This window comes from Balaenoptera physalus (assembly GCF_965194825.1).
Source record: "Balaenoptera physalus genome assembly, chromosome: 3".
NCBI classification, from domain to species: domain Eukaryota; kingdom Metazoa; phylum Chordata; class Mammalia; order Artiodactyla; family Balaenopteridae; genus Balaenoptera; species Balaenoptera physalus.
The window spans coordinates 30,075,316-30,099,752 of NC_138890.1; the positions used below are offsets into that span (position 1 = coordinate 30,075,316).

The following is a 24,437-nucleotide window of genomic DNA, read 5'->3' on the forward strand; positions in this document are numbered from 1 at the left end:
CACCGAAGGAGCACTTGCACCTCAGAGAGGTCAAGCGATTTGCCTGAGGCCACACAGGTAGGACGAGAAGGCAAAACTCCCTTCTGGGGTGTGCAGGAGGGAATTCCAGGGAGTCAGAAGTGGATACCCTCTGCTCAGCTCTTTCCCCAAACTTTCAAAGTTGGCTCACCACGCAGTGAGCTCAGAACCCCTCAGCACCCCAAGCTCAGGGGCCCCACCCCGGGCTGGTGCAGGTGGGATGACCAGGAGATATCAATACAAAGATGCAGCATTCAAACCAGTGGCCTACAAGGCGGAGAGAGTGAGTAGCTCCATGAAGTGCCAATATGTTTTTAATGCCTGCCAATCTGCCTAAAAACACAGGCTGCACAGCCCTGTTGCTGGAGCTGTGGACAGGCCCCAGGAGTGAACTCAAATATAGTGGCACTGTTGTTTTTCCCCTCCACTGTATTTTTAAAGGTTCCCTAGTATTGGGGGCAATAGATGTTACTAGTTTCCCCTTTATGAAAGTGCCTAAAAAAAATTCAAATGGGGTTGATTTAAAGTCACATACTAAGTAAGCAATAAAACAGGTGGATATAGCAAAAAAGGTGGTCCACATAATACTAAAATTTGGGAAATTATGCTCTAGTCAAGTCAGTATCCCACAGATACTGCTTGCCCTCTTCCAAGGGTAAAAAATGACCGTTGTTTAAGAAGCCTTCTACAGCTGTGTTATCCTCTCAGCACCCCAGAGAAGTTCCTAGATGCATGACCTGGGACGAGTTAGCAGCGTCCTCGACATTCAACTGCTAACAGCACACTGGACTCGGTAGCTGCTGGGACCTAAAATACGGGAGGACACAGAAACTCGAACTTGTGCCTGTATTAGGAGAGGACAAGGGACTGTCCAGTTCACCAACACAGCAACAGAGTCCCCGGGGCAACTGACCCTGAGGGGGGCATGGGGAAGGAAAGTGAGTAGGACCACAAGTGTGGAGGTTAGAACTTCAGAGCCAGTAAAGGACTCGGCATAAGGCAGAGGGGTGGAAAGATCAAAACACAAGCAAATCGCACCTCCAGGCCTCAAAGTTTGTCTCACGTTTGAAAGTGGGAGTTGGGCCTTGATCTTCTATGTCCCTTCCAACTTTGAAGAGTTCCACTGTTGGGCTTCCCTGGTGGTGCAATGGTTAAGAATCTGCCTGCCAATGCAGGGGACACGGGTTCGAGCCCTGGTCGGAGAAGATCCTACATGCCACGGAGCAACTAAGCCTGTGCGCCACAACTACTGAGCCTGCGCTCTAGAGCCCACGAGCCACAAGTACTGAGCCCACGCACCACAACTACTGAAGCCCGCGCGCCTAGAGCCCGTGCTCTGCAACAAGAGAAGCCACTGCGATGAGAAGCCCACACGCACCGCAACGAAGAGTAGCCCCCGCTCGCGCCAACTAGAGAAAGCCCGAGCGCAGCAACAAATACCCAACGCAGCCAAAAATAAAATAAATTAAATAAATAAATTAAAAAAAAAGAGTTCCACTATTACTACTTCCCTTCCAAGCAACTCATTTGCCTGACAAATAGGGAAACTGAGGCTCAGAGGTAAAAGCAGCTTGCTCACGGGACGCTCTCCAGCGTTAAAAATTTCTCTTCCGGATTAAATTGATGAGACATTCAGCATGGTACTGAACACAGAGGAGGCACCTAGTAAATGTTGAATGAATGAACCAAAGTGCTCACAGAAACCACGAGGAATCTCAGCTCACATTTTCTTTCTGCTTTTTCTCAACCTTCACCTCACTACACACCCCATCCTGGACTTCTGGAACCTCCATCCCAACCCCACAGGATGAAGGATCCAAACAATTCACCTCCATTGCTTTACAGGCACCTGACACCCAAGGTCACAGCAACCAGGTGAAAATTCCACATTCCTGAGGCACTTTGACCACAGAGGTGACAGCAAAGCACAACAAAGCGGTCCCAGAGGGTGGTCCTCCCCTCCCCCCAGGATATTCATGGGGAGGGGGTGCGTGTGTGCAAAGAAATGCCAAGCAGTCAAAAGCAGGAGAAAGTCTGGAAGCTAAGAGCCACACCAGCCATCTCACACTCCACCTGCCTCAGCAAAAACAAATCCGGTGCTCCAGCCGGCCTGGTGCCCACCAAGGTCAGGACGCGCTGGTGCAGGGCTGAGGAGCCGCGGTCCCCAGAGAGAGGGAGGGAGGAGAAAGAGGGATGGGCAGGGCTTTGCGAAGGCCTCTCACCTCCATCTACATCCTAACAGCTTCCAAGTTGCCGTGAGATTCCTGGAGAACCGGTCTCCCCGATCAGACCTCCCCCGCTCCTTCCTTTCCTTCCCTCTCTCGGCCTCCAGGCCCCCAGACTGCTCCCGTGCTCCTCTCAGAGCCGCGGAGACACCTGTCAAAAACCACACTCCAGGCTGCCTTCCCCTGCACGCACGCAGTGTCCTTCCTCCAGCGGTCTCCCACTGAGTCCTGGGTGCCTGCCACCCGCTCCAAACCAGCTGCTTCCCCATCCCCCCTCCTCCCCCACCCCGTGCTGGGGAAGGCCTTCCCGGGAAGCCCCAGCATCACTCGGCTAGGTTGCTCCCCCAGCCCCCGCCCGACCCAACTAAGGGGAAGCGGGGGGCGGGGGGCGGGGCTAGAGTTTAAGGTCAAAACTCCGGGCAGGTGCCGGCTGGGGCCTGAGTCCTCATCAGAGGAAGGCGGTGGCGGCAGCCGGGGCCAACTCACTGGCCGTCCCCTCCTCCCGGCAGCCCACCCGGGCGGGAGCGGCGGTCTAGAAGGGGATGAAGGTGGAGCGTGTGGGGTGCGGGAAAGCGAAGAGGCTCGCCGAGCTCCTCGGCATCCCCTGCACAATCCCGGCTGGTGGCCCGTGGGGCAGGAGGGGTCCTCTCGGTGTCCTACCTGTCCCGCGGGTCGATCCAGCTGGTGGTGCGGCTCGTGTGGTCTATGTAGTAGACCTTGCCGTCGAAGTCGTGCGCCTCCTCCCAGCCGTCCGGCAGGGGCAGCTCCGGCCGGGGCATCTTCCCGAGCGCGGCCCGCGCTCCCCCATGCAGCTCCCGGCCGCCGCGGGGGCCCCCGGCTCAGCGGCTCCGGCCGGCTCTTTTCGGCTCGGGCGGCCGCCGAGGCACCATGATCGGGGGAGTGGCGCCCGCGGACTGGGGGCCCTAGTGAGGGCCGGCCGGGGTGGCGGCGCTGTCCATGCGGCCCTGCGGCCCCGGCCCGGCGCCGCCCGCTCCTCCCGCCGCCGGCCTCTCACGCTGCCATGTGCGTCCGCAGCGGCGCGGTGCGGGCCCGGGTGCGCGCCCCGCCGGCGGGACAGAGCGAGCCGAGCGCAGCTGCCGCCTGCCCTCCTCCGCGGCGCGCGGCGCCCTGCAGCCTCCACGCCGCCGCCCGCCGCCGCCTCTTCTTCCCCCCAGCCGGGTGCTGTCCCTCCTCTCAGCTCCGCCGTTCAGCGACCGCTCGGCTTGCGACTTCTGCCTCCGCCAGGTGCGGCTCGGGCGGTGCAGGTAACCGCGCTGCCCCGGAAACGGGAGGCGGAGCACCGGGCGCCAGGGTTCCCGCGTCCCCTCCCCGCGCCCAGCGCAGCGAGGGCGGGTCCTAGGGCCCGAGACGCGCCCCCTCGTGGGACAGTCCCAACCGCCGGCTGCTCCTGCCGGAGGAATGGGAGCCCGCCCCTTACCTGGGTCCCTGACCCAGACTGGCGCCCCAGGAGGCTAAAGCACGACCCGCTCTCCCTCTGCTTCCCAACGCTCCTGGCTCTCTCCACCCCGAATGTTCAGGCTCTTGCACAGGTGGCACCAAATCTTACAACTCCTCGTTTCTCTCATGTAGAATCAGGAGTCAGGCAAGAAGTGGTTAAATGGAAACATTCTTGCAAATCGGGTAACATAAGTTTTCCAGGATCTCTGATCCCTTCCCCCAACACACACACCATCTGTCTCCCTCTTATTCTATTCTTCTCCTCACGTTGTTTCACCCATCCCCCCACCCCTCGTATTTGCAAATGTAGCTGGCTTTTCCCCGGGACCGTAAAATTAGGAGTGCTATCAACCTACCCCACCCGCCTCGCCCCCGGAGGACTTCCAGGGGGTGTCAGGGAAGCACTCTGTAAAAGTAATAGTAATGACATTGTTGTTGTTCATTAAATTGAATACTTAACCTGTCCCAGGCAGCTTCACCTGCGTTCTCATCTGTGATACTATTTGATATGTTATAGCTTTGGGGGAAGGGGGTTACGAAAAAGAAGAAAGCAAGCAAAGCAAAATTCCATGTTGAAAACAAATGAGAAGAAATTTTTAAAATCAATATTGCTTGAGAAATTAAAAATTTGTAATTACTTAATTACAGTTGAGTTAAGGATCAACTGGCTGTCTATGGCTTCTGACTGTGTCTTTAACCTTTTTTTGCCCTGGATATATAGCGGGGAGCTGGACTGGAAGAATGAAGCCCAGTGTGGTGTATCCTTTTGTCTGAGCCCCACAGTCTCCCAGAGGAGCCAGCATTCTGTGTTGTATGGGCCAGGGTGTGCTGAGCAAAGGGGAGAATCCCATGTTTGTGGTCTCATCTTCTTTTGATAGAGAAGGCCCACCATGGCAGCTCCTCACCTCCAAATGCTTTCTGCAAAGCCAGTTACTTCTTAAGGCCAGACTCATGGGCTCAGTATTTGGCCTTACCCTCCCTCCCTCATTCCATAGATGCCATGCACAAAAGTCCAGAAATGTGGGCCTCAGACTGGCCTCAGAAAACCTAGAAGTAGGAGTTCCCCCTCCTTTTATGGGGAGATTCCCATAGCCCTCTACACTACCTCTGCTTGGGCCTCAACTTCACTATGTATAAAATCCTCCCATTAGTGATGAGGGCAATAGCTCAAAATTAAAGTCAACATGGTGCTAGGTGCTTCACACGCAGGATCTCATGTAAGTGTCACAACACCACTCTGGAATAAGGAATACTACTTATTATACCCATTTCACTGATGAGAAAACTGAGGCTCCAAGATGCTATATTGTTGACCAGGGGTACAGAGCTAATAAGTGAACCTAGGCCTGACTTCAGTACTCGTGCTCTCCACCATTAACCTATTCTTTCTTTCTTTTTTTTTAGTTACTCTGCAACTCCTGGACCTATGCATGGTCTGGATCTGGAATATCATAGATGCTTATGAATGCTTGTCCCTTTTGATGGTTGCTTCGTAATTATTTGGCTGAGAAGCAAAAGCTCTGGAACCAGTCTGTGTGGGTCTTAAACCCTCCCTATTTTCTAGCTGTGTGACCTTGAGTAACTTGCTTAACTGAAGTCCCAGTCTTAGGTCTGAAAGTCACCATAATAATATAGACTCTGTAGGGCTTGTTGTAAGGGCTACAGACGAGAAGTGTAGAGGGCTTGGCACTCCACAGTAAGCTGTCATCTCAGGGGCCTCCTTGTGGTACATTTGGAGCACCATGTACACCCCTGTGAAACTGATGAAGTATTTTCTGTTCCAAACACAAGCCCATGTCCTTTCCCTGCCTGAAAGTTGTGTGTGGTTGTTTGTGACAATCTTCCTAATTGCTGCTTTCATTTTTTTGTCTTGTTTTGCAACCATGCCTTCGCACTGGCTGATGTTGGTTGTGAAGGGAAAACCCCTTTTAGACCACCAAATCCAACTTTCTTTTTAGCCCAGGTGCCCAAGCCCTGGCATTTCCACATGACTTGTTCCTGCACATCTTTAGACCTGGGCTGGGAAGCAGGAAATTGAGACCAGAGCAGGAGTCAACTCCTTAAAGCCTTACTCTGTTCACCTTACCTCCACCCCCGCCCCCCACCTCCCCATGGCAGAAGAATCCTGGGTTATCTCCCAGAAGCTGCAAGCAGGGTGAGGTAATGAAACAGATGACTGCCTGCCCCATGTGATGGTGGGTGAATCATCCCTAGGCATTCTTCGAGGCTGAGGACCAACGTGAAAGGGATTAAAGGTAAAACCGGCTCAGCCATGTGATAGGGCAAATTGGACATTATTCTACAGGTGAATGAACTGCAGGAATCTGACAAGAAGCCCAGCCTCTCCCGGCCTTCCTCCTGGGGCTGCATCTGGCTGCTCTGGAGCTGAGTAGGGGCCGAGCAGAAGTAACCACAGAACAAGCCTTTCTTCGTTTGCTTTCACAACCGGGTCGCCCACCTGAGCCTGAAAACAGGTTGTCTTGTTTTTTAAAAGACACCCACTGAAATCGTTTCCCCCACCGCAGCAGCAAAGGAGAACACACACGTGTCTCAGAGAATCAGAGAGGCAGGGTAACATATTTCATGAAGATGGTAAGGAGGAGAAATTAGCTTTAAAAAAAAAAAAAAGAACAGATATGCCAGCAGTACTTTCCTGTTAGCATCGACATTCTTCAAGGAAATGGAGGCTGTGGAAACCTCTGCGGAGATTTTTCTTCCGACTCCATGACTGTTCCTTCCTATATCATGCTTTGCCTCCCACGCATCCTGGAGGATGCAGTTACGTTTATGTGACTGAGCCGATAATGTCCCCTTTCTTTAGTTGTGCATTATGTGTGGTTCATAATTCGGCCCGTGAACTATTTTCTTTTTTTTTGATAAATTTATTTATTTAATTTATTTATTTTGGCTGCGTTGGGTCTTCGTTGCTGCACACAGGCTTTCTCTAGTTGCGACGAGCGGGGGCTACTCTTCCTTGCAGTGCGCGGGCTTCTCATTGCGGTGGCTTCTCTTGTTGAGGAGCACGGGCTCTAGGCGCACGGGCTTCAGTAGTTGTGGCGCACAGGCTTAGTTGCTCCAGGGCATGTGGGATCTTCCCGGATCAGGGCTCGAATCCGTGTCCCCTGCATTGGCAGGCGGATTCTTAACCCCTGCACCACCAGGGAAACCCCCGTGAACTATTTTCTTTCAATGGTGGGAAACCATGTCCTAAGCCAGGGAAAATTAGGGTGCAGAAAACCTTGGTGATATGAGAGCTGAGACAGAAGAGGTGGTTTCTTATTTACCTCTGGGTCCTCAGTGTTTAATACAGAGCTTGAAAATACATCGAAATAAGTCTAGCACAGTCAACTCATTTTACAAATCGATGGAGTTTCTATGAATAATGACTCATTGCCCTGGTTCTCATTAGTCCCATTTTACAGATGTGTAAACTGAGACTCAAGAGGCGAAGTGACTTTCCTATAGTGACATGGTAAATAATAGAGCCAAGAATCCAACTCAGCTCCTCCCAACTGGTTTTTTGCTCCTGAATTCATGGCAGTGTAGGATCTAGAATGCCAATGAAGAAGGAACTTCAGGTTCTAAACAGTCTGGTTGGAAGGGGGTGGAGGAGCAGCCAGGAGACTACTAGTCTTGAACTCCTGCTTTCAGTCAGAATGCATATCTGTTGGAGTGGTTGCAGGTGGGAGAGGGCATGCTGAGGCTATAGCTGAGTTTACAATGAAAGGGCAGAGTTGAGGTGTGGGTTCTGAATTCCAAGCTGAAGATAGACCAACCTGGTTCTCAACCTCCACCAATGCTGTCAACAAGACCCACCTGGGGCTTAGATAGCAGGGGATTTAACAGGCTGAGCTGTCTCTGTGGAAGGAGGGGCACTTTTCTCCCTATGCCTCCTTTTTCTTGCTGGTCCATTCATTAACCGAACTGGATTTCCTCGGGACAGGAGGTTATCCTGGGACTGGCAGGAGAGGTTTCCACTCTCCCATCCAAGAGGCCTCTGTGTACTGGGGGCTGGGAGCTGTTGTGTCTTTCACCAACGAGGAAATGAATTATGCACTGAAGGAGGAGGTAAAGATGAAATCTCAGTTTCGAGAGTCGGGGTGTGGAGGAGAAAGAAAGGGTGTGACCAGAGGGAGGGAGTTCCTGCAAAGCACTGCTTTCCTCCACATCTACCCCAACTGCAGAAGAGGAGCCCTGGTGGGAAGCAGGGGAGGGGGTGCAAGCACAGTAAGCAGTGGGCTGGCTGAAAGAAGCCTCTCTTGGGTACTTATAGAGCTTGCATCTCCATGGTACCCAGGCACTTAAATTAAACTCCAACCCAACTGCTTAGAGACTGGTGGAGTGAAATACTCTTTACCTGTCCTCTGCTCCTGGTTTGATGCCTCATTCTCAGAATTTTAGATGTGCAAACTGAGTGAGTTTTATAAGATGCTATCAAGAAGGGTGTAGGTTTGGGGCTTAAACCCAGATAACTTGCCTTAACATGGGGGCTGGGTAGAGTAGTGGAAAATACACGGGCAGAAAAAAAAAAGTCCGTGTGTGAAATTGGGCTCTCCATCATGGTTGCTGTGTGACTTTGGGTATGAGACAGTACCCTTTTGAGCCTCAGTTTTCTCATCTGTGAAATGAGAGGATACCCACCTCACTGTCAACTTGTGACAACTAAACGAGGTGATGTATGTAAAGTGCTAGCTCAGCCCCTGAAACACAGGGGTTCTTTTAAAGGTGGTCCCTTACCTCCTTAGCTCTTTACTCATTTATTCAACAAGACTCTTGTCTGTCAACTGTACCAGACAATGGGTCAAGCCCTCGGGACACAGGGTTGTTTCTCGTCTCAGGGCAAGGACAGTTTAGTAGGGGAGATATACAAGTCAACAAATTAATAAATATTTGCATGTTGGGATTGATAACAAGAAGAAAACAGCATGCTATGACAAAATATCTTAGGGTGGGGACTGGCCCAGAGGAGGAGGCCCTTCTGAGAAACTGACATTTAAGCAGAAACCTGAAGCAGCCAGCAATGTGAACAGGCAAAGAACGGGCATTCTAGGCTAAGGGAACAGCAGGTAGAAAGGACCCAAAGATTTGGTGTGTTCAACACATCAAAAGAACCCTGTTTCCATTCCACTGTAAACCGTAGGAGGTTGTTTTTATGGAGGGATCCAAGCTAAGCGGTGGTGCCCTAAAACCTTGCAAGGTTCTCTGACCCCAATCACATGGCTTCCTGCACTGTCATTGACACCCTGATCTGGGCTAAACAGAGTCCCTGCTCCCCAGCCCCTGTTCCTCAGCTGCAGAAGCCTCTAAATGTCCAAGACAGCCTAGGAAAGTTTGGATACTTTACTTACTCTATCTTTAACTTTCAGAAGGTGTTATGTGTCTCGATGTGGATTTGAGGGGGTTTATCTTCTTTGGCATTTACTTAGCTTCTTAAATCTGTTGTCTGATGATTCCTGTCAAAGTTGGGAAGTTTTCAACGATTATTTCTGAGTCCTTTTTCAGTCTACCTTCTTTCTCCTCTCCTCCTGGGACTCTCATCTTTACAGTCCTTCAGGTCCCTGGGGCTCTTGTTAATTTTTTAATTTTTTCAGCCTATGTTCTCTCTGTTGTTCAGATTAGCTCGTTTCTATTGTTCTATCTTCTAGCTCACAGTTCTTTCCTCTGTCCCTTCCATTCTGCTCTTGAACCCATCCACTGAGCTTTTCATTTCAGTTGTTATGTTCTGTTTTTAGTTCAGATGTTTCCATTTGGTTCTCCTTTATGTCATTGATTTCTTTGCTAAGATTTTGTTTCCATGCCGAGGCTTTCTGTTTCTCCATTTTTGTCAAGTGTGTTGATAAATGCTCATTGAAGCATTTTTATCATGGCTCCTCTAAAATCTTTGTTAGATAATTCTAAATCTCTTTTTTTGTTGTTGGGAAGGCATCTATTGACTATCTTTTTTCACTCGGTTTGAGATCTTCCTGGTTCTTGGTATGATGAATGATTTTTGACTGAAACCGGGACATTTTTATATGTTCTGAAACTCTGGATCTTATGTAAACCAGTTTTAGCTGGTTTGCTCTGATACCTTTCCAGCAGGGGAATGGGGCGGGGGGCATACCTCATTATTGCCAGGTGGAGGTGAAAGTCCAAGTACCCACTTGGCCTTGTTGACACCTGGTTGGGGTGGGGGGAAGCAGTCCACACTGCTCACTGGCCTTCTCTGACACCATCCCAGGGGAATGTTGGGGCACCTCATCACAGCCTCTTTTTTTTTTTTTTTTTTTCTTTTTAATTTTTTGGCCTCACCGCACGGCATGTGGGATCTTAGTTCTCCAACCAGGGATCGAACCTGTGCCCCCCTGCAGTGGAAGCATGGAGTCTTAACCATTGGACCACCAGGGAAGTCCCTCATCACAGTCTCTTGAGGGTGGAAGTTTAGGGTCCCTACTTGGCCTTTGCCTGTGTAGGTGAAAGTGTGGCCACAGTTTTTTTTCCATGGTATTTAGCTAGAGTAGGGTGGTTATTGTCTAAAAGGTTTTATTTGCTAGTCTACCCCTTTGCTAGGTCTTGGCTAGAGAGAGCAGGCTTTTGTTGAACTTTTTTTTTGTTGGGACCATTGGCGTTTGTGGGTTTCTCCAGCACTCAGTCTGGGATATGTGAGGCAAAAAGAAAACCCAGAGAACTCATCACCGTGCCATTCATCAGATCCTGAGGTCCCTAGCCATCTGCCTTCCTTTCTGCACTTTCAGAGTCTTCTTATATTTGTTTCATATACAATGTCCAAAGTTCTTGTTTTACTTAGTGGGAGGAAGAGGAAGAAGTATGCCTACTCCATCTTCCTGGAAGCAAAAGTTCATTGCTTACTCTGAGCCAACAAAACTCAGTGTGTCTAAGCTGGAATTCACTTTTCCTCAAGCCAGCCTCTCCTCCTTTTCCTCCTGCACTCTCTGCCTTCCTATCTCCATTCATGTTCCTTGAAGTTATCTAATATTAAACTGAGGATTCTGCCTTCACAGCCTCCCTTATGTCTCTTCCTTTTTGTTTGACCTGAGCCCTAGACCAGACCCTTTTGTCTGATTGTTGTCATTTTAATGGGTGTCTTAACCGATTTCATGACTGGTACTCTCACTAATCTTTACCCCTCCAGTATACCTCCTCATCTTTCTAAAGCAAGTGTCCACAGGTACACTCCTCAGGGTCAAACTAAAAAATAGCCTGAGAGCAAATACATCTGGGAAATGTTGGCTTTAATAAAGTAAAGAGATTTCTTTACTGTGGGACTTCTCAGAGCTCTCAGTGTACCTACATCTGTGGTGAGTAGCCAAGAAAACAATATAGAATACAGAATTGCCCAAACTTATTTGACTAAAATATCTTTTTTCTTCCTGAGGCATCTCTGGAATACAATGTTTCTAAAGCAGGGGATGGGAAGCTTTTTCTGTAAAGAACCAGGCAATAAATACTTTGGCTTTGCAGGCCATATGGTCAGTCTCTGTCAAAACGACACACCTCCTCGGTTGTAGCTAAAAGCAGCCCTGGACAATCTGTAAACAAATGGTGTGGCTGTGTGCCAGTAAAACTTTATTTCCAAAACAGGCCACTGGCCCTCAGGTTTTAATTTGCCCATCCCTGTTTTAAAATATTTTAATTACAGAGACTTGGGTCTCATCCTAGATTCTCACTTTTCTTTACTCCCTGTGTACATTCTGTCTACAAAAGCCTTGGATCCTATCTCCAAAATATGTGTCTGTTATCACCTCACACCAGTCAGGATGGCCATCATTAAAAACTCTACAAATAATAAATGCTGGAGAAGGTGTAGAGAAAAGGGAACCCTCCTACACTGTTGGTGGATATGTAAATTGGTGCAGCGACTATGGAAAACAGTGTGGAGGTTCCTTAAAAAACTAAAAATAGAACTACCATATGCTCCAGCAATCCTACTCCTGGGCATATATCTGGAGAAAACTCTAATTTGAAAGGATACATGCACCCCAATGTTCATAGCAGCACTATCTATAATAGCCAAGACATGGAAACAACCTAAGTGTCCATTGACAGAGGAATGCATAAAGAAGATATGGTACATATAGACAATGGACTATTACTTAGCCATAAAAAGAATGAAATAATGCTATTCGCAGCAACATGGATGGACCTAGAGATGATCATATTTTTAAAAAAGTTTTATTGGAGTATAGTTAATTTACAATGTTGTGTTAGTTTCAAGTGTACAGCAAAGTGAATCAGTTATACATATACATATATCCACTCTTTTTTAGATTCTTTCCCCATATTGGCCATTACAGAGTATTGAATAGAGTTCACTGTGCTGTATATACAGTAGGTGCTTATTAGTTACCTATTTTATATATAGTAATGTGTATATGTCAATCCCAATCTCCCAATTTATTCCCCCCCTTACTCCTTGGTAACCATAAATTTGTTTTCTACGTCTGTAATAGAGATTATCATATTGAGTGAAGTAAGTCAGGCAGAGAAAGACAAATGTCACATCACTTATATGTGGAATCTAAAAAAAATGATACAAATGAACTTATTTACAAAACAGAAATAGACTCAGATGTAGAAAACTAACTTATGGTTACCAAAGGGGATAGCAGGGGTGGGGGGGAGGGATAAATTAGGAGTATGGGATTAACATATACACACTTCTATATATAACATAGGTAATCTCTGTGATAACCTATATGGGAAAAGAATCTAAAAAAATGAATATATGTATATGTATGACTGAATCACTTTACACCTGAAACTAACACAATATTGTAAATCAACTCTACTTCAGTAAAATTAAAAAAAAAAAAGACAATCAACAAGGACCTACTGTATACACAGGGAACTATATTCAATATTTTGTAATAACCTATAATGGAAAGGAATCTGAAAAAGAATATATGTATGTATAACTGAATCACTTTGCTGTACACTTGAAACTAGCACACCATTGTAAATTAAGTATACTTCCATTTTAAAAAATAGTTTGAAAAAATGCAAAATCTGTCTGTTCCCCTCTCTCCATCTCCACTTTCACTGTCTTAGCTGTGGCCACTCCTCACCTGCATTATCAGCTTCCCAACTGCATTTCCTCTGCCCCCTTGCCCCATCATTCTAGACAGTGGGCCAGGACATCTGGGCATGTTCCGGCCCTCAATAGTGCTTCACTGGTCTTAGGATAAAGTCCAGCACCTTACCATGTATTGTAAGACCCAGTTTACGGGGGCCCTCATGTCCCCCTCCCGCCCCCAGAGCCTCAATTTCTTGCCTTGTTCCCTCACACCACACAATTGAGCTTGTGTATGTGACTTGCCCTGGGTCACCTCTTCTCACCTCTGGGCATTCACACAGCCTATTTCTCCTGTCAAGGATACCCCTCTTCTGTCTTCAGCTGGCGAATTCTCCTTCTTCAGCTTGTAGCTTAGATGGGACCTCTTCTCCACCGTCCAAGGTTGAGTTGCATGTTCCTCCATCTATTATACCCTTTAGGAATCCAGCCCCATCATTTGATTTCCCTATTTCTCTCTCTTTCTCTCTCTCTCATTGTTGTTTTTCCCTTCCCCAACTAGACCATAAACCCTGTGAGAGCAGGATGTTTTTTTGTTTTTTAATATTTATTTATTTGGCTGTGCTGGGTCTTAGTTGCAGCATGCAAGATCTTTAGTTGCGCATGCCAGATCTATTTCTCTGACCAGGGATCGAACCTGGGCCGCCTGCATTGGGAGCACGGAGTCTTAACCACTGGACCACCAGGGAAGTCCCGAGCACCGGGAAAGATGTTTTTCATCTTTCCCACATTTCCAGTACCCAGAACAGACCCCGCCCAGATTGACCTGGATTTGCGTTAGAGAACATGGGCTAAACCCTGATCAGGGCCTAAGATTCCCTGACACCACCTCGTAACCACTTTTCCTGCTCGTAGGGACCAGATGGCATTCAACTGTTGGAATAATTAGGAGTCCATATGCCCCTCTAAGAAATAATTTGCCCATCTGTGGTGAGGAATGAGAATTATGCAGCATCCAAGTGTCCTTATGGAAGGATTTGTCTTTTTATTTTGAATCTGAAGTTTCTTTCTCAAAAGTCTTTGAGAGCTCTGTCTCTTTCTTTACATCTATCAAAACATTAGGAAGAAGCCAAATGCAGTGCATGAGCCATGAGTATATCCTAGATTGCTTTAAAAAAAGCAAGCCACAAAGAACATTCCTGGGACACTCCGGTAAAAGGGAATACGGAATGCATTTTAGACAATGTTATCATGTTGGTGTTAACTATCTCAGGAGTGACGGTGGTATTGTAGTTATTGCAGGAGAATAATCCTTGTTCTCAGGAGATAGAAGCTGAAACATTTAGGGGTGAAGTGTCACGATGTCTACAACTTACTTCACATGGTTCAGGAACCATTTGAGCATTTCGGAGGGAGGGAGGGAGGGAGGGACGAAGAGAATGCAAACGTGGCAATATTGTTGAAAATCAGTAAATAATTTTTTTAAAAAAGGAACTGTATTTTATGTTTTATTCAACTCTCATCTCTGAGATGAGATGGCGTGGAATACACCTCGATAAATGTTGGCTAAACTGCAGCAGCAGCAACTACTAGGCTGTCTAACAATGTGCACTGAATTGCTTTAGATGATCTGTTAAATTCCTCTCTATGAACTTCTGATATTAAGATTTGAGCGGCTTTATAACTAAAAAGCCCAGCAAACATCCATCTCTCCCCTAGTGAGCTGAATGGCCTGGGCTCTAGATAGATCTCACATAGCTTAACATTTTTAGTGTAAAAGTCTTTATAAAGGAAAACAAGCTAAGGTAGGGGAGAAACTTGCCCACCATATTCCAAATAAGGGAAAAGAAATCTGGGTTTGGGTGTGACCATGGGTCGCCATGTCTGAGCTGATCCAGATTAAGAAGGATGGAGACACTCTTTGGCTCATCTTCCGGGACAGCTCCCTGGATGTCCCTTTAAGAGCTCGGCTGCCAGTGGGCTGCGGCCCCTCTGATGTCCACCCCCGACCCAACTCAATAACTGAAGTTGCCTGGGAGGCTGAAAACTTGCACCTGCGTGAAATTAACAGGGATTCGCAGGCATTTCCTGGCCTCAGTCTCCTGGTATCGTTATGTTTTCATTTCCTGGTGATCAAACGTAAGGTCCAGCCCGGGAAGCCCTCACATTTGGCAGCTCTTAAGGCAGTGGGACGGGCCTTCAGAGATTGGCCAGCCCTCTGACATGGGCCAGGGACCAGAGGATGGCATGAGAACAGACACAGGATGGGTTTGCCCTACACACAGCCTCCAAGGGGGCTCACCTCGTAAACAGGGGCTTCTCTGGGGGACAGCAGTGATAATAGCATCGATAGTGGCCGTGGATTGAGTACGTACCCTGTACCAGGCATCGAGCTGGCACGTCCCACCTCCAGCCTCAAAATGTAAGTAACTCTGGGAATTCACACCCAGGCCTGCCTGACATTAAATTCCAGGCTGCAGAGTAGCTGGTGTAACATAACCACCCCTCACCCCTGGGAACACAGAAGATTCTACCAGCACCTGAGGTCTCACGTCTGAGTGCTTGGTAAAGTTCTAGATTAATCTAAACAGTGAATGGTATGACTGTTACTGTAAGGGCACAAGGACTCAGAAGCCCTCCCTTCCACAGGTGTTCATTCTTAGCTCAGCTCCAGCACCGCTGAAGAGGAACTCATTTCCAATCAGCAAGTTAACAAGTAACGTGGTTGCCCCTCAATAGGGGCAAGGTTCACCCATGGGCTACCAGTGAGTGCCTGGATTGGGCAGGAGAATTATGGGGGAAGGCGGGGGGCAAGTTCTGCCTCTGCCTGGAACCATCAGCATGGACGGGGTCCACTGCCTGCAGTTTGTCCAACAGAGCCCTCTCGTCGGCAGGGAGGCCAGGAACCCCCTTCGTCCAGGTGCTGGAGAAGCTCTCCATCTATGCAGCATTCTCTTGAAAAGAGTCAGCTGGGGCTCCCATCATGAAGGGAGCTTCTGAGCCAGCAAGACGGCAAACAGTAAGTGCAGCGAGTCTTTGGGGGAATGAATGAATGGGCTTATGCAGAAGCGAGTGACATGTGCCAGAGGCTAGGATTTACCTGTGACCAGGAGCTGATCCCAGAGCCTGATTCTTCAGCTTCACCTCTTGCACTAAAGGTGAGCTGGGCTGAGTTCTTCCCATCTCCATCCAAGAACCAGGACCTGGAATGTGGGCTGTGTGTTTGGGGCAGTGTGCATTTTGTGCCTGGATGTAGAGAGGGCACGTGTTCCTGCACGCTTAGGTCCCTGTGTAGTCAGCAGGGCAGGTGGCTATTGCCACAGAGCTCCTGGGTGCTGCTAAACTCAACAAGCAGGTGGCTTTCTTTTGTCTCCCCTCCCCGTGCTGTGCCCTTCAATAGGGGTGCTGGCCTGGAAAACGAAGAGCAGCTCACACATGTATACACACACACACACGCACACACACACACACACACAAACATACACATGCACACTCCATCATGCTTCTCCCCCTACTTCCCCCATCCCCCAGCAAAACACACGGTGAGGCACCTCTTCCGAGGAATCACCTGCGTTGGCTCTGCAGGTCCCAGGCATTTCCACAGTCACGCACACGCCCCCACTGCAGAGAACCACATGGGACTGGACATTAGTTCTCCTGGGCAGTGGTCTATTTACAAGGAGATGGGTAGGGGGTGTCTTAGGTTGAGTTCCCTGGGGAAAAGATTCTGGGCTGGAGATTTGAGTGCAGGATGTTTCTTAGTGTGTCAGCAACAGCACTCAGGAGGGAGTGAGGGATGCAGGATTGGGCAGAGGGGGAGCTTGGGCGGCAATGCTGTAGCAGCAATGGCCTCAGCCAATCCCATTGGGAGCTCTGGAGCTGGGACAACCCTTCAGAGATGTCGCTTACCCAGGTGAGCAGCCAGACCTTGTAGCCCTCTATGGACCTGTCCCTGGATGTGGGCTTCCCCCCCCCCACCAAGGAGGGTAGGCGGTGTGACCTTGCCCTGGGCAGCTCCGTTCAGACGGGGGCTTTATGAAGCGTCCACGGGCAGCGTTCCCAGCCACAGGGAGAACCGATGCCTGGGAGCTAAAGGCAGGGATCTGCACTAGCTACAGGGGGTGGTCCACATCATGGTCCAAACTGTGATATTGTGAACTGGTTAAACACACCCTGAAAATTTGGAAGAACACAGAAAATGTTCTCTTGCTGCTTCTACCACAGTTATTATTATTAGTGAATTGTTTATTTATTTTAGAATGGTGCCAGGCCTGAGTTCTTGACCCTGGGTGTCCAAGTGCCCGTATCTTTGAAGTCAAGAGAGAAAGCTTTTCTCCCTTGGGTTTCTCCTCTCTCTCCTCCTCTTAATGGCTCTTTGACATCTTTATTCTTTTTTGTATCCCACCACCAACCCCACCCCAGTCTCATGGAAATTTGTCAATGTCCATGGTGTAGACATCCCTTCTATGGCTCATGTCAAACTACCAGCGTGATGTCACTGAACACGGGGCTGGGAAGGACATGTATCCGTCTTGGGAGCGGGTTCTAGTATATCCCTGAGTGCAGGAGCAGCAGGGAGGGGCCAGGGGCTGAGGCCCTGAGGCCTGCAGTTGGTAGGGAAGGGCTATCCTGCTTCCCTCTGTTCTGAGGGCCTGAGCCAGCTTGGAGTGTCCGACGGCTTCGACTTGGTCTCCATCCTGTTTCCCCCATGCTTTCCCATCCACAGATGTGCCTCGGAAGAGGAATCTCATTTCTTTATGTGCTGGTCGTCAGTTCTTCCCCTCTGCCAGGTCTCCTGCAGGATAACGCAGGGGCTTCCAGCAGGGGTGGGGTTGCCATGAGGGGGAAAGGGGCCCCACGGCAATGCTTCTGCCCTCGGTACGATAGCAGAGCCTTTGGCAGGGCCCAGGTTCTCTGTCCCTTGGGCATTTTTGTGATGGTGCTAAGTGCTGTCTTCCGTATCCTGTAGTTAACAAGAGCCAGCATGTAGGACTGTTCCATCTCTGTGTAAGTGCTTTACCCCTGGACCTCAGTGAATTCTCATGACCTCCACAGGAGGCATGGAGCACTATTTTCCCCCATTTCACATATGAGGAAGCTGGGTCTTAGGGAGGTTTAAGATGTGTCGAAGGCTTGTAGCAAGTACGTGGTAGAGCAGGGTTCCAACTCAAATCACTGATTCCAAAGTTTGTGCTAAAAACCATTTCACTGTATAGCCTCTCGGGCATAGAGACTGTCAATTGTCCCATCCTACAAGGTCAAAGGAGGAAGGATAAAGTGACCTTTCTACTGTACTTTTATATACATAGTATGTAGCCTGCGCTGCGTGTGACTCTGTGGGAACGTCCCGCCTCCCCTTGGCACAGGGAGAAGCGTGAGTGTGTAGTGAGGATGGATACGAGCACCTCACCTCAGCACTTGCTGCAGTATCAGTACTGCCGCTCCTGAACACACAGCCTTCCATTGTCCTCACATTTCCACAAGTCGTACCCCGTGCATTCCCCGCCCAGTGCAGGTCACCCCTCCACACGCTCTCTGTGATATCTTCGTTCACGCCCAGCATCTCTGCACCTGCGCAGTCCTTCCCATGCCCTTGCAGTGTGTCTTGCACACACCCAACACCGCCATACTTGTTCTTCTTCCACATAGCTTGCACTGGGAATCGTGCTTGAGTGTACAAACCAGTACTCACCTGGGCATACACCGTATGCTCCCCTGCACACGGGCAAACACACAATGTGCGTTGCAATTCGACATACACACACATGCAGGACATAGCACCTGGGGCAGAGCCTGTGTTTTACACCCCATCCTTCAAAAACACAGTCTGTGGTACACGCCCGGGTGGACTAAGTAAGATACGCCTTGCCCTGGCCCATCCTCTCTTTCCTCGCCCCACTGTCACTGACATCAGGATGCCCGGCACACCCCCCAGAGCTGCAAGAGTCAGGACATGTCCAATCAGTGGAGGTTCCCACGATAATAAAAAGGAAGGAAAACAGCCTGACAGACTTGCGCTCCTGAGAAGAACTCCCCTCCTCCAAGCTGCCCTTGAAGCCTTACAGGTTGGGCGCAGATGGACGTCAACTCACATTCTCTCTAGAAATGCTATGGATGCCATGGCTGCGTGCCCAGCCCTGCCCACAGAACACTGGGCATCATCAGTCACTATCAAGATGTTCCTTTTCTGGGCTTCCCTGGTGGTGCAGTGGTTAAGAATCCGCCTGCCAATGCAGGGGACATGGGTTCAAGCCCTGGTCCGGGAAGATTCCACATGCCGTGGAGCAACTAAGTCCGTGTGCCACAACTACTGAGCCTGTGCTTTACAGCCCGCGAGCCACAACTACTGAGCCCACGTGCCACAGCTACTGAAGCCTGTGCGCCTAGAGGCCGTGCTCTGCAACAAGAGAAGCCAACGCAGTGAGAAGCCCACGCACCGCAAAGTAGAGCAGCCCCCGCTCGCCGCAACTAGAGAAAGCCCGCGCACAGCAACGAAAGGTCCCAAAGGAAGGCCCTTGAGAGGTCCCAGGCTCCTCTCCACTTGTCACTTTCTCTTTTGGATCACCTTGCTCAGACCGACCTGCAGCCATTCTGCCTGCAGTGCCCAGTGCCGCTGCCTCTCCCCCTCGCCCCTTCCCCCAGCAGGGGCAGCTCTTCAGGGGGGTCTGGGGGAGCAGAGGGAGGACCTGGGAGGGGTGTGGGGAGCAATCAGTTCTCTCCTCCACACCTGGCACATGAACTCGGCTACTGAGTAGTATCTCCTGGGTGGTGGAGCCCGGAAGGAGACTCAGGGTGGAGACCCAGTCTTTAGTTCTGGAACCCCTGGCCTGGAGAGGCGGGTTCATCCCTTGGATGAACATGGGTGAGTACTGATAAATGTCTCCTTAGGGGGAACTAGCCTGCCTGACCAGGGGACGGAGGCTTCCCCCTTCCAAAGACTGGAGTCTGGGATGGAGGAGAGATGGGGGAGGAGGGGATGGGGGAGAAGGCACTAGAGCAACTGTTCTCAACTGAGGGCAGCTTTTCCCCCCAGAGGACAGTTGGCCATGTCTGGAGACATTTTGGGTTGTCACATGCAGGCAGGGGGCGCTGGTGCACAAAGGTCAGGGGTGCTGCTAAACATCCTACCACGCACAGGACAGTCCACGACAGAGGCACCTGACCCCAAATGTTCATGGTGCCCAGAAGGACAACCCCTGTGGTAGAGCAGAGGCTGGTCCCATGGGCAGAATGACCTCTGCCGACAGAACGTGGTTGACACTGAGGGGCGGTCCTGCTCCCCATGTGTGGAGGGAGGGAGTGAGGATCTTCCCAGGGCACTATTTGTGCACGTGTCTGTGTCCTTTCTTCCAAATCCCCATCAAAGCGGAATTAACTGCTCCTCCCACCGTGTTCCCGTCATGCCTTGCGCGGTTCTCACCCCAGCACTTCCGTGTTGCGTTGCTACTGTTGATTTGCTGGTTGGTATTCCCCACCAGACTGCTCCTGGATGGCCGCGTTTATTCATCCTTGTATCCCCAGCACTTGGCTTAGTCAACCGAGCACCTAAGATGTGTAGGCACTCTTTGTTGACAGAATGGACAGATGCATGATTTCAGTGGATATATATCAGTAGCTAACACGTTTTTGTCTAGGCGGTTATCTTTCCTGGGGGAACCACTGTTTCCCTCTCTTTATGGCCCCCAAGTTCTTTTTTTTTGTTTTTTATTGAAGTATAGTTGATTTACAATGTTGTGTTAATTTCTGCTATACAGCAAAGTGAGTTAGTTAACCACATGTATATTCTTTTTCATATTCTTTTCATTATGGTTTATCACAGGATATTGAATATAGCTCCCTATGCTATACAGTAGGACCTTGTTGTTTATCCATCCTATATATAATAGTTTGCATCTGCTAATCCCAAACTCCCAATCTATCCCTCTCCCACCCACCTTCTCCTTGGCAACCACCAGTCTATTCTCTATGTCTGTAATTCTGTTTCTATTTCATAGATAGGTTCATTTGTGTTGCATTTTAGATTCCACATATAAGTGATATCATATGGTATTTGTCTCTTTCTGACTCACTTCACTTAGTATAATAATCTCTAGCTGCATCCATGTTGCTGAAAAGGTATGGCCCCCGAGTTCTGATGGGATTTGGGCCAATTCAAGGTCTTCTGTGAGTTAGAGGGAGGGTCTCTCTGCTGCTTCCATGGGTGCTGCAAGGATGTAGGTTTAGGGCTGCCAGCAGTCATCATTCCCACACGTAGAGAAAACCTATCTAGGAATAAAGCCACTTCCCAAGGGAAGCGGAGCTGGAGGTGGAGCAAAGACATCCTTTGAGCCCCTGGATCCAACCATGTCTGAAGTCAGTCATGCCGTTGGACTTCCCAGTGTTTGCTCTGTGTCCGGATTCTGTCACTTACCATCCTGATTAATACAGAGATGCTGCCTGGGGACAGAGCTAGTCTGCGTTCCTCTTCTCATCTCCTCTCCACTCCAGTCACCTACAGATAGATGTGCGTCTGGTTGACTTACAGCCTGTGGGTCAGGATCCTTCTGGCCAGTGGCTCCTGCCTTAGAATAAAATCCACATGTGTCCGGCTGAGATAACAGTAAGATAAGGGGTTGTCGAGGGAGGGGCCTGGCGATGGAAATAACAAGGTAGGAGACTGGAGAAGAGGAGGGGAATTTCCAGCCACTAGGAAGGGTCTGTTGTGTTGTGTGACTTCCTCTGGTCACTGCCTCTCTCTAAGCCTCAGTTTCTCATCTGCTCCTGACCGTCTCACTGATTGGGTGTAAAATTCAAAGAAAATCAATTAATTTGGGTGAAAGGGTTTGATAACTTTCACGGCTGCTGCCGTTGGGTTTAGAGGGGGAAGGGGACATGGGTGGAGAGCCACCGGAAAGGACAGAGGAGCAATCGGGAAGGGGAAAGGACGGAGGGGAATGCTTCGTGAAAGTGGCCGCCCCCATGGAGGACTAAAGGTGGGTGGGGTGAGGTAAGGAGAGGTGTGGTCTGTCCTGCTCAGGCCGGGGGGCCCCTGGAGCCCTGGGGAGGGCTCTGCAGCTGGCCAGGTGCCAGGTGGTCACGTCCTACCTCCATTACCCTCATAACTGAGAACCCAGGTGATGCACCCCAGCAGGAGCCTCCTATTTCATTCTCTGGCAGGATGGCCACTGGGGTACAGGCGTTGCTTCTTCTCTCCTCCTGCCCCAGGGTCTGCTAGCCGAGCAAACGCCTATCGCTTTACGTAGTTTACGTGGGGGACGGATGGAGTGGGTGCTGGAGACCTCTGCTATCTGACAGGTCAAGCTCCAGGACTGGGGCTGTGTCCAGCCAATCTCGGGAGAGGGGCCTCACCTTCCATCCTCACAGGCGGAGAATAATAATAGTTAGTGGTGGATTAATAGCCATTAATAGTGGTGGATTAATAGTTAGTGGTGGATTAATAGCCATTAATAGTGGTGGATTAATAGCCAGCCATTAATAGAGAGGCCTCACCTTTCCATCCTCACAGGCGGAGAATAATAATAGTTAGTGGTGGATTAATAGCCATAGTTTGCCAGGCACTAGACTGGGTGTTTGTTACAGCAACCCTGTGAGATGGGATCATCGTATGCGTTTCACAGGGGAGGAAGCTGAGGCTTCAGAGGTTAGGTAAAGAACTCAGGCTTAGCTAGAAAGGGGAGAAGTTGGAATTTAAACGGTAAACTGCTGTTAGAGGAAAATAGTGGAGCATTTTTGGGTTATAGTCTTCGGAGTAAAAAAATAAAACTTTAAATCCCAATTTTGCACTTGCCAAGCACTCTGCATTTGTTATTTTTGTTAGTCTTTTCCAACAACCCTATAAAGCAAATTTTTTTTTTCTTCTATTTTACACATGAGAAAAGGGGGGCTCAGGAAGGGGAAGGTTTGTATGGACATCTACCCAGGGAGTGCATGATGGAGCTGGGCTCAGAATCCAGTCTGGCTGTTATTCCAGTCAGGGCGAATATTCTTTGCAATCTTGCTTCCAGGAACCAATTCCAGGGGCCTCTTTTCAGGGCCCAGGGCTCTCTTGGCGCTCTCTTGCTTCTCAGGCTCTCAGAGCTGCCCAACATTTTCACTAAACCAGCCTGGGGCGCCCAGGCCCAGCTCCAGGAAGATTTCATGGGAAGGGCCGCCACCTTGTGGCCAAACAGCAAGCCCAACATGGAGCAGAGGAAGCCACGGCTTAGGAAGGTGGGGCTTGGGCAACAGGTGAAGTCAGTCTCTGGCAGGACTCCAGCTGGGGGCAGACTTGCTTTTCGAGGGCTGCCCCACAGCCAGAGCGCTAGCTTGGGCGTCGGAGGGAGGGCTCAGGATGGACGGTGGGGCTTGGCGGTGAGCAAAGTGGACGAGCACTTTTCCGCAAAGTCCCGATTTGGGCCCACCAGAGGATTCCTGAAGGTAAGCCTAGGTCAGACTTCTCCTTAAGCCCTCTCCAGAGGCGTTGCTCCTTTCACCTGCGTCGGGGTGGGGAGAGGCAATGCCGGCGTATATGGCACTTCCGCTGCTGAGACGCCCCCAGAGCTTCTGGGGCTGGACCCTCCCTTGGTGCACTGCCCTGTACAGACACTGTCCCCAACTCTGAGGGGGTTACTCACTCCTAAACCTAATCCTGCGCCTCCGTCCTCATCTGGGCTGTTACATGCGGGCTATCGCGTCTCCCAGGCTCTGTTCTCTCTGCTCCTTTCCTCTCTCCACTTTGCTAATCGAAGGACTTCTTAGTCACATTTCTCCCCGGGTACAAGAGCCCCATGCTGGTTCCTCGTGGCCTGCAAGAGGTTGTCCAGCTTCTTAGCCTGGTTTTCGTTCCTGCCTCACTCCGACATCCGCATCTCAGGCCACGTACCTCCTGTTAAGCTCCAATCAGTGCTTCTCAGCCCACGCTGTACATTCACATCACCTGGGGAGTTTCCAAACTTACCCATACGGGTCCATTCCCCCTCGAGATCCTGATTTAATTGTCCCGGGCCCCGGAGGTTATGGGCATGCTCAGTAAAGCTCCCCAGGGGATCCTAGTACGTAGCCGTTGCTCCGGGCTTTCTGAACTTCTCCCCCGTTGGCTTGTGTATTTCATCTCACTCCTGCAGCGGGTGCCCAGCTCCCAGTCCTGGCAGCCCTCTCACCTTCTCTCCCTGCATTCTCTTCCCTGTGAGTACCCAGCTCCAAGGCTCGTGGACAGAACTTGTGGTCCTCTCCCCTGGCTTCACATGTTTGTGCATCATTCCTGTGCCAGCATTGAGCTCGCCGTGTCCCGCGGATTGGCTTGTGAGTTGGTCCCCACACCTTAGACGCTGAGATGTTGGACCAGGTTTTATTTCTCTTTGTATTCCCAGCCTCTGATGGTGCCCGGGACAACAGTGTGTTCGGTGACTGGGAATGCGGACGAATGACTGAATGGATGGCCTTCTTAGACAGCCAGACTTCCCGTTGCTGAGACCTCCGACACTTTCTGAAAAGCCCTCGAGGCTGTGAGCAGCCCTCTCACACCGAGGTACCAGTTCCTGTGCCCTGGGCCTGGGAGGGGGAGGGGGCAGGGTGGAGTGGGATTTGAGGGAAAGTTTTCTCCATCCTCCCCCACGATGAACGGGTCATGCCTCAAGTTCCGCTTTTAGAAAATCCGTGCTTGGAGCAAAGATTTAAAAATAATAAACGCTAACATTTACTGGGGACTCACCAGGTGTCGGTGAAATATGCAACCTCATTTAATCATC

General features: G+C 49.9%; 2 protein-coding genes across 6 annotated transcripts in view; one reads left to right on the plus strand and one right to left on the minus strand.

Moving 5' to 3' along the window:
- Positions 1 to 3,246, minus strand: part of WWC1 (WW and C2 domain containing 1) — a 149,933-nt gene extending 146,687 nt beyond the window's left edge. For both annotated transcript variants that reach the window (XR_014262048.1, XM_082456401.1), the window contains exon 1: positions 2,904 to 3,246. Coding sequence is in view for 1 of the 2 variants with exons in the window: in XM_082456401.1 (XP_082312527.1) it covers positions 2,904 to 3,022 (119 nt within the window). In the remaining variant the exon portion in view is untranslated. The remainder of the gene's footprint in view (positions 1 to 2,903) is intronic.
- Positions 3,050 to 24,437, plus strand: part of LOC309658178 (uncharacterized protein) — a gene marked incomplete at its 5' end in the record, with an annotated part of 80,515 nt that continues 59,127 nt past the window's right edge. The window contains 3 exons of one of the 4 annotated variants that reach the window (XM_082456511.1): positions 3,050 to 3,508; positions 5,106 to 15,730; positions 24,060 to 24,217. In XM_082456511.1, the coding sequence (XP_082312637.1) occupies positions 3,050 to 3,508; positions 5,106 to 5,156 (510 nt within the window). In that variant the 3' untranslated portion in view covers positions 5,157 to 15,730; positions 24,060 to 24,217. Of the gene's footprint in view, positions 15,731 to 24,059; positions 24,218 to 24,437 lie in introns of all 4 variants that reach the window. The other 3 variants (XM_082456510.1, XM_082456508.1, XM_082456509.1) reach the window with 3 other exon arrangements.